Source organism: Emydura macquarii, unplaced genomic scaffold (genome assembly GCF_026122565.2).
Source record: "Emydura macquarii macquarii isolate MOO-44397 ecotype Brisbane River unplaced genomic scaffold, CSIRO-AGI_Emac_v2 contig_383, whole genome shotgun sequence".
NCBI classification, from domain to species: domain Eukaryota; kingdom Metazoa; phylum Chordata; order Testudines; family Chelidae; genus Emydura; species Emydura macquarii.
This window is the reverse complement of record NW_027130520.1, coordinates 12695429-12704927: the sequence shown is the minus strand read 5'-3', so window position 1 is coordinate 12704927 and position 9499 is coordinate 12695429. Positions and strand designations below refer to the sequence as shown.

Below are 9499 nucleotides of genomic sequence, written 5' to 3'. Positions count from 1 at the left end.
TGCCTGTGCAAAAAGTTAAGCAAGTGCTTATTACTCCAAGTGCATTCAAATGAACAATGCAAATAAGCAGAAAATAAAGGGTTTTTTTGGTCTTATCTCAGTTACAGTTATCAAAGGTAGTATTTGTAGCAATAACATGTCAATATTTTCACAGTGATTTCTTTTAAAATGTTTCTTTGGCCAGGAAAACAAACTGAACTTGCTAAAATTATCAAAGGAGGGAGAAAAAACAAAATAATTCAATAGAGGATCTGGAAATTATTATTATCATCTAATGGACAGTGAATATTATTTGAACAAGCAAAGATGTGACTTTAAGTCCTTGGAATTTTTTCCATATATATGGATTGTTTGGAACAAAATGTTTGCTTGAACATTAATGAATGTTTCATTACTTTAATGTCAAACTGGAAATTTTTATGCAAAAATATCCCAGGAAGAGATAAAAGGGGATATACATTAGGAATCGTAAGGCAGCATGAAGACTTAATTTTGTATATCTTGTTCCTTAGAATGTCAAGCAACAGATTTCAGCTTCAAATGGAAAGCTATGGAGAAGGTTGTGATTCAATATTAAATCATCTTTTTCTTAGCTGAGTTACTATGGTGATGGCAATGCTGCACAGCTTCATCTGCTGTTTCTACTGCTGCAACAGCTTTGCTGGTGCATATGGGAGATCGCTTATGCATACATGCTATGTACAGCTCACTAGAGAAACACACATGAAGAGACCATTTTCTAGTGGGATGGAGGAGTGAATCTATTTCTGTGGTTTAGGTGTATAGTTGCAGTCTTGCATTTTCAATGGGGCCTCTAAGGTGTCACTGCAGGAGGAGGATGTCTGGGATATTTCCTCGTGTGTTTCTGCCTGGCTGCCTATGAATGTATATTCCAATAAATACACTTGTATAACATTTTCCAAGTATACAGCAACTATCATCCAAGGATTTCAAGATAATGACCACTTTACCCCTGTGATTTCCAGAGATGGGCTGAGAGTGTTGGCAATATCAGGTGAAAGCTGGTTTGATTCCAATTGGCAGAGCACATTGGAGCAATGGAGAAGCTGTGGATCTAATCCCAGTATTAGTTTAATAAATTAGTAATCTAATTGATTGTGTATTTAACAACCAGCTGACACCTTCTATTGGTCATGGTTTGCTCCTGCATGTTTTGAGAAGCACATCATCTTTCAGTTTGATACCTCCTATGGTTTCCAGAGATCCACAAAAAGAGGGATTTCTGAACAGCTATTTTTAAACACCCACTATTCTTTAATATGTATATTACAGCAGCACCCAGAAATCCCAGTCAGATTTGGTGTCCCACTGTATTAGGCACAGATGAAAACAAAACTCTTCCCTAAGAATTTTACAATGTAAGGCACTGATCCTGCAAGCAGACCTGCCCCAAACAGACAGCTCCCTAGGCAGAGGCTCCCAGGCTCCCCCCTTTAGATCAACATAAGGCTGAAACACCGATCCTGGAAAAACCTACGTTACTCAAGTGAGTAGTCCCACTGGTACTCAGCTGAGCGCAGCTAGGGCCTACGACAACTGGCAAGAAGCCTGGGGGAAAGAATACAACAATTTTAGGTACCTTTGCAATGTGTTGATTAAAGATGAAGTGGCAACTCCCTCCTCCCCCCCCCCCTTTCTTCTGCTTTGGCTGCCTTCCCAGCGGCAGACGGGGGGAACGGGCAATTGTCACGAACTCCAGCCTTCCTTCCCCGCACCTAATGCCGGGAGAGGCGCCTGCTGCCAACCCCCCACCAGACGTTGCCAATGTCGGCACTGATCTCTCCCGTCCCAGCCCAGGGACCGTGTCGCACCGGGCTAGTTCTGCAGGGGCAGGCTCGGCGGGGGGGTCAGAGTCTCCAGGCGCCGGGCCGGCAGGAGGCTGCATCTGGCCCACCAAGTGCCGCGGCCCCTCAGCCCGGGGTGTCGCTCCCTGGGCTCGGTGACGGGCGAAGCCGCAAAGGCAGGGACCGAGCCCTGCCCACAGGGTGCACCCGAGCGCCCCGGGCAGCAGGGAGCGGGCCAGCCCGTCAGGCAGCGGCGGAGCTGGGCTGCCAGCGCTAGCAGTGCTGCGGCTGCGGCGGCACCACGTGTCGGGGCGGGGGAGCAGCGGGCTGGGCTGGGCTGGGCTCTGCACCCCGGCGGCTCCCTGCGGCAGCCTTTGCTCAGCGCGTCTCCTGTCTGCTCTCTCCCAGCCAGGTGCCCCGGGTCGCGCCCGAATCAGGCGGGATGGGACCTCTCCGCGAGGGCAGCAAGGTGAGCAGGGCTGGCGGGGCGGCCTCGGAGCCCTTTGGCCGCAGGTGGCGAGTCTCGGGAGTCGGGCCCTGCGGGACAAGTGCGGGGGAGAGGCGGCGGCACCGGCACCGGGCTGGGCTGGCCTGGCCAGAGCGGGTCTGAGGAGGGGGCATCGGGGCTGGCAGGGGCAGGGCGGGAAGGGATCTGGGGAAGGGGCATCGGGGCTGGCAGGGGCGGGAGGGCATAGGAGGGGGCATCGGGGCTGGCAGGGGCGGGAAGGAGTCTGGGGAGCGGGAAGCGGGGCTGGCAGGGTGTCATGGTTGGTAGGAGGCTCTGAGGCAGGGGGAATCAGGGCTGGCACGGGCAGGGTGGGAGTCGGGGTCTGAGGGCGGATTCAGGGCTGGCAGGGGGATTTGAGGAGTGGGAATCGGGGCTGGCAGGGGTGGGGAAGTCTGAGAGCGGGGTCAGGCTGGCAGGGGGCCTATGGAGGGGGGATCGGGGCCGGCAGCTGGTCATGGTTGGTAGAGGGATCTGAGGCAGGGGGTTGGTACTGGCAGGGGTGGGGAGATCTGAAGAAGGGGTATCAGCGCTGGCTGGGGCAAGAGGGGATCTGAGGAGGGGGCATTGGGGCTTCCAGGGATGGGAGGGAGGTCTAAGGAGTGGGCATCGGGGCTGCGAGGGGCAGGAGGGGGTCTGAAGACAGGGCATCGGGACTGCCAGGGTGTCATGGTAGCAGGCTCTGAGGCAGGGGGAATCAGGGCTGGCATGGGCAGGTGTGGGTCTGAGAGTGAGGTCAGGCCTGGCAAGGGCAGGGGGTCTGAGGAGGGGGAATCGGGGCTGGCAGAGCTGGGGAGTCTGAGGGCAGGATCAGGGCTGGCAGAGCCTGGAGGTCTGTGGAGGGAGGGATCAGGGCTGGCAGGGGATCATGGTTGGTAGAGGGCTCTGAGAAAGGGGAATCAGGGCTGGCAGGGGGGTCTGAGATGGGAGCATCGGGGATGGCAGGAGTGGGGGGTCTGAAGGCAGGGTCAGGGCTGGCAGAGGTGGGGGGTCTGAAGAGGGGGAATTGGGGTGGGGGTCTGTGGAGGGGGATCAGGGCTGGCAGGACGTCATGGTTGATAGGGAGCTCTGAGGCAGGAAGTTGGGGCTGGCAGAGGCAGGAGGGGCATCCGGACTGGCAGGGGGCCAGAGGGGAGGGTCAGGGCTTCAGAGGCGAGGGGGTCTGAGGGTGGGGTCGGGACTGGCAGGGGTGGGAGGGGAGTCTGGGGAGGGGGATCAAGATTGGCAGCATGTCATGGTTGGTATGAGGACTGGCAGGTGTAGGGGGTCTGAGGAGGGGCCGTCAGGGCTGGCAGAGGCCAGGGGGTCTGAGGGTGGGGTTGGGGCTGGGGCTGGCAGGGTTGGGGGGTCTGAGGAGGGGGCATTGGGGCTGGTGTGGGGTCTGAGGCTGGGGGTTGGGGTTGGCAGGGGCTCTGAGGAGGGGAGATCAGGGTTGGCAGGAGTCTTGGGGCTCTGAGGCAGGATATTGGGGGGAGGGATCTGGGGAGGAGGGGTTGGCAGGGAGCTCGGAGGAGCGGGATTGGGGCTGGCACAAAATGGCTGGGAGGTCCTGAGTTGGGAGTAGCCCAGGAGAGATGATATCTAGGCCCTGGATTCCATCAGAAAGGCCAGACAGGGGGTGTTTATTTGGGGACTCTTTCACCACAACTGCTGCGCAGGAAGCAGCAGTAGCAGGAGGGGAAATTACTGTCACCATCACTGGGTGAAAGGGGTTGAGTCATAGAATCTCAGAAGTGTAGGACTGGAAGGGACTCAAGAGGTCTTCTAGTCCAGTCCTCTGCACTCAAGACAGGATTAAGTAATAATTAGACAATCCCTGACAGGTGTTTGTCTAACCTATTCTTAAAAATCCTCCAATGACAGAGATTCCACAGCCTCTCTAGGCAATTTATTCCAGTGCTTAACTACCCTGACAGTTAGGATGTTTTTTCTAATGTCCAATCTAAACCTCCCTTGGTGTAACTTAAGCCCATTTGCTTCCAGTCCTATCCTCAGAAGTTAATCAAAATAATTTTTCACCATCCATCTTGTAACAACCTTTTATGTACTTGAAAACTGTTTTCATGTTCCCCCTCTGTTGTCTCTGAAGAGGCAAATGCATCCATCATCTACCCGTGAGCCTTCACCATGCAGGAGCCTCCATCACTGTATGTGTAAGGAGGGGAGCTCAGATGTGAGTTGGGGTGGGTTATTCCTGGTATGATGGTGGTTTTGTGGGGGAGATTACACTGGGACATTTGTGGGGGAGTTCAGTGCAGGAGGTTACTCCTGGGTCATGTGAGGGGAGGTTGTGGCTGGGAGTTTACTCCTGAGGTTTTTGGGAGGGGTGGTTATGAATGGGGGTTATACAGCAAGAGATGATACATATGTAGACCATATCTTCTTGTGCCCATCTTGTTTGTTTTTGAGTAGGAGCAGAAACTGCACCAGGAGAAGGAGATATCCCGCAGCCGCATCCCCCGCCTGCTCCTTCGGCCTCATATGTCCCAGCAGCAACAGCAGCAACAAAAAGTGTCCCCAGCCTCTGAGTCACCCTTCTCAGAGGAGGAGAGTAGAGAGTTCAACCCCCGCAGCTCTTCCGGAGGCTCAGCAAGGACTATCAGCAGCAACAGCTTCTGTTCAGGTACCGCCACCAGGCACACGGGGGGGGGGGGGTGCAAAAATAGAGATGGCCTGATTTTCCTCTCATTTAAGACCAGGATAAATTAAGAGTAACTCCACTAAAGTATGTGAAGTTTGTGTTAATGATTGGATAATCAGGTCCTGTGTGTGTAATGTGTTTGGAGAGTGATAATATGTTGGCATGCAGTTGTTTTTCTTTATATGCTTAATATATTCACTGGTGGGGATAGTGAGCACATTTAATGCCCTATTTGTTTATTATTTATTCATATGGTGCCTTAGGCATGCTTTGCAGACAAAATAAAAATTGATTTCCACTGAAATCCAGTATCTGTTTTTTTAATATATGTCTAAGTGACACCACATGTTTCCATTTCAAATTCTAAAGGCTTTTCTTTCCTATCCATTACTTATAAAGTTGGCATCTTTAACAGAACAGTTTATTAGAGATACATTTAGATGAAGAAAGCATCTTTAAAACTATGGTTTTTGTCTGACATGTTGACAACCCTGAGGCCAATGGAGCTAGATATGTAAAACAGGAGGGCTAGTTGCCATAGGAGATTACAGGCCTGGGTCATGTACTGTGACTGATTATTATTATTATTATTTTTAACACAGAACTCCACACTAATTTCATGTAGTGTTCCACGTGTGGATCAGTAGTAGAATATAAACCAATGTGGCAAGGTAACAAATAGGTTGGCTGTAATTTTCATTGTTAAAATGAAATTAACATTGTTTGAAAGTTCAACCTTCTGCCAAAGAAATATAAAGATGCTGCACTGACTAATGGAAAGTACTTAGCTACACATACAGTATACGGGACATCGGTCTTGTGGAAAGTGCAATGGCTCAGTGATGTATCAGAGGGCAGAAATAAACCATAACTCTTGAAGTGCAGGACATGATAGGTCTTCTGCTAAGACTGACTTTTGAGAGACTGTTTAAAATACATAACTAATTATCCTTTATGGTATGGAAAATTTTAAACCAAATATTTAATATTATGCAGTTGCAATAGAATCTAGCACAGTTTCAGACCCTGTCCTGCAAAACGTATGTACATACTTAACTTTATGCATTTTGAATAGTCCTATCGATTCTGTTGGAGTACTCATAATGTGTAAAGTTATGCATGTGCATACATTTTTGCAGAATCGAGAACTATTCCTTTTAACTTAGAATCATAGAATCATAGAATATTAGAGTTGGAAGGGACCTCAGGCGGTCATCTAGTCCAACCCCCTGCTCAAAGCAGGACTAACCTCAGCTATATCATCCCAGCCAGGGCTTTGTCAAGCCTCAGCTAAAAAACCTGTAAAGGTGGAGATTCCACCACCTCCTTAGGTAACCCATTCCAGTGCTTCACCACCCTCCTAGTGAAAAACTTTTTCCTAATGTCCAACCTAGACTCCCCCAACTGCAACTTGAGACCGTTGCTCCTTGTTCTGTCATCTGCCACCACTGAGAACAGCCTAGCCCCATCCTCCCTGGAACCCTCTTTCAGGTAGTTAAAGGCTGCTAACAAATCCCCCCTCATTCTTCTCTTTTGCAGACTAAACAAGCCCAGTTTCCTTAGCCTCTCCTCATAAGTCCTGTGCTCCAGCCCCCTAATCATTTTTGTGCCCTCCACTGGACTCTCTCCAACTTGTCTACATCCTTTTTGTAGTGGGGGGCCCAAAACTGGACACAATACTCTAAATGCGGCCTCACCAATGCCGAATTGAGGGGAATAATCACTTCCCGTGACCTGCTGGCAATGCTCCCCCTAATGCAGCCCAATATGCTATTAGCCTTCTTGGCAACCAGGGCACACTGCTGACTCATATCCAGCTTTTTATCCGCTGTCACCCCCGGGTCCTTTTCTGCAGAACTGCTGCCTAGCTCGTCGGTCCCCAGTCTATAGCTGTGCATGGGATTCTTCCTTCCTAAGTGGAGGACTCTGCACTTTTCTTTGTTGAATCTCATTAGATTTCTTTTGGCTCAATCCTCCAGTTTGTTTAGGTCCTTCTGTATCCTATCCCTACCTTCCAAGGTATCTACCACTCCCCCCAGCTTAGTGTCATCCACAAACTTGCTGAGGGTGTAATCTACCCCATCTTCCAGATCATTAATGAAGATGTTGAACAAAACCGGCCCAGGACCGACCCCTGGGGCACGTCGCTTGTGACCAGTTGCCAGCTAGACATGGAGCCATTGATCACTACTCGTTGAGCCCTATGCTCTAGCCAGTTCTCTATCCATTTTATAGTCCATTCATCCAACCCATACTTCCTTAACTTGCCAGTAAGAATACTGTGAGAGACAGTATCAAAAGCTTTGCTAAAGTCAAGGTATATCACATCCACCGCCTTCCCTACATCCACAGAGCCAGTCACCTCATCATAGAAAGCAATCAGGTTGGTCAGGCATGACTTTCCCTTGGTGAATCCATGTTGACTGTTCCTGATCACCTTCCTCTCTTCCAAGTGCCTTAAAATGGATTCCTTAATGACCTGCTCCATGATTTTTCCAGGGATTGAAGTGAGGCTGACCGGTCTATAGTTCCCCGGATCCTCTTTCCTCCCTTTTTTGAAGATGGGCACTATATTTGCTTTTTTCCAGTCTTCAGGGACCTCCCCCTGTTGCCAAAAGCTTTCAAAGATAATAGCCAATGGCTCTGAAATCACCTTCTTGATATACAATATTCAGGTACTCATTTTGAAGATTTTTTGTGGGGAAGGACTTAATATTTCATATAGAACTTATTTTTAGTATTTCCAGCTAATCACAACATCTTAGTTATTACAGGTATTTTGTGATTCTTAAAATGTCGGAATAAGTTCCTGAATTTTCTTGTTTTGGTCCATTCACAGAATCACCAAACAGCAAGATGCAATTATTTTTTCTGAGTGAAGCCAGAATAGAATAATTTCTAATGGGCATTTTGATTTTTCCTCTCCAAAATTGGATCCAAATTATTTTGTATTTTTTTCCCTAAATAGTTAAAACTACATGCGGGAACAGTTTACTTTCCTAGATAAGGAATAACATTTGTAATATCTATCTGTGGTTATAGTATTGCATCCTTATCTCTGGCATACTTCAGAGTTCAGTGGAATGACCTGTTAGATTATCATTTAATGAATAAAGGGCATCATTTAAAAAACAGAAAGAATAGAAAAAAAGCTTCCTCCTTAACCTTCCATGAGTTTTAAACAGTTCCATGTTATGCTCTTTTAATTTATGAGTTTATCGATTTCCTCACAAATTACTGTACACAGGATGTGGGAGTTGCCTAAAGGAATATTTCACTGAAATTGTTTTTTAAAATTTTAGAATTAAATTATTTTATATCTCTCCAAAATCGGTCCTTTCTTGACTAGTGCCAGAACCTTTGTCTGTGCTCCAACAGTCTCTCACCGTGACTATTGCAACATCCTCCTTTCTGGACCCCTTTATTTTCATGTCTCATTCTTGAAGTCCATCCAACACACTACAACCAAAATTATTTGCTGCTGCTCCAACCATATAAATCCTCTCTTTGAGTCTGCATAATAGCTTTCTATATCCTTCTGTGTGTGTGTGGTGTATATATATATACATATAAAATCCCCTATTTTTGACATTTCTAAGGCACCACGTCCGTGCCTAGGGTAACCACCTGAAAATGCTGTAAGGGCAGGCTGTAAAAGGCGAGCAGATTCTCCCAGCACTGGCAGGTGACACTGAAGTCAGACTTCCCAACCAGCCACAAACAGTGCTTCTGATTCCACACACTGGTTATCAAGAAGCCAAAATAAAAATATACACAGCCCCCTTTACTGCATTTCAGTCTTTGGCTTCCAATCAGCCATTAGGTCCAGTAAAGAGATCAGTTATTTAAAACTCTATGCTCTTTACCAAAAAGGTTTCTCCTGACCCCAAAAGGTCAGCCACAGTACCAGGTCAATATACATTTAGATCTTACCCAAAATACCACCCTGCCAGCCAATCCTTTAGTAAATAAAACTAAAGGTTTATTATAAAAAGAAAGAAATAAACTATAAGAGAAATGTTAAAAGATTAAATCAATCAGATACATACAAATAATTTGAAAGTCCATATATATCAGATTTCTAGAAGAATTGTGGAGTTTTCAGGCTTGTATAATCCCTCTGGTGTACATCCAGTACCTGGATGGATCTCAGTCCTTTGTTTCACAGCTTCAGTTCAGTTCAGGTGTCAATGAGTTGATCCAGAGGTAGGTTGGAGACTAAAGACAAAATGGATGTCATGCAGCTGCCTTTTATGTCCTTTGGCTTCTTTCATGCTGCTTGTGGAATTTTACAGTAATTAAAATGGAGTCCAGAGTCACATGAGTAAGTCCTGGTGACTCATCAGGTATATCCCTGGCTTCTCCCTCTGGGCCCCCTGTACCTGTGAATTTCTTAATGGGCCATTAAACAGTCTAGTGCTGCAGCCATCCTGTCTTGGGTGTTGCCCAGACACAGCACAATTTGAAATACAGATATATCAACCATATCCATAACTTCCATTACACATATAACACATGAACATAAACATTATCATCTTACTTAGCACA

At 47.5% G+C, this 9499-nt stretch overlaps 1 protein-coding gene across 4 annotated transcripts in view; it reads left to right on the top strand.

Moving 5' to 3' along the window:
* The first annotated feature begins 1486 nt into the window (after positions 1–1486).
* The window catches only part of SYBU (syntabulin), a 60468-nt gene continuing 52455 nt past the window's right edge, over positions 1487–9499 (top strand). For 3 of the 4 annotated variants that reach the window (XM_067537405.1, XM_067537404.1, XM_067537403.1), the window contains exons 1-2: positions 3877–4483; positions 4723–4933. In XM_067537405.1, coding sequence (XP_067393506.1) covers positions 4406–4483; positions 4723–4933 — 289 coding nt within the window. In that variant the 5' untranslated portion in view covers positions 3877–4405. Of the gene's footprint in view, positions 1597–2213; positions 2275–3876; positions 4484–4722; positions 4934–9499 lie in introns of those variants that run through there. The other variant, XM_067537406.1, reaches the window with a different exon arrangement.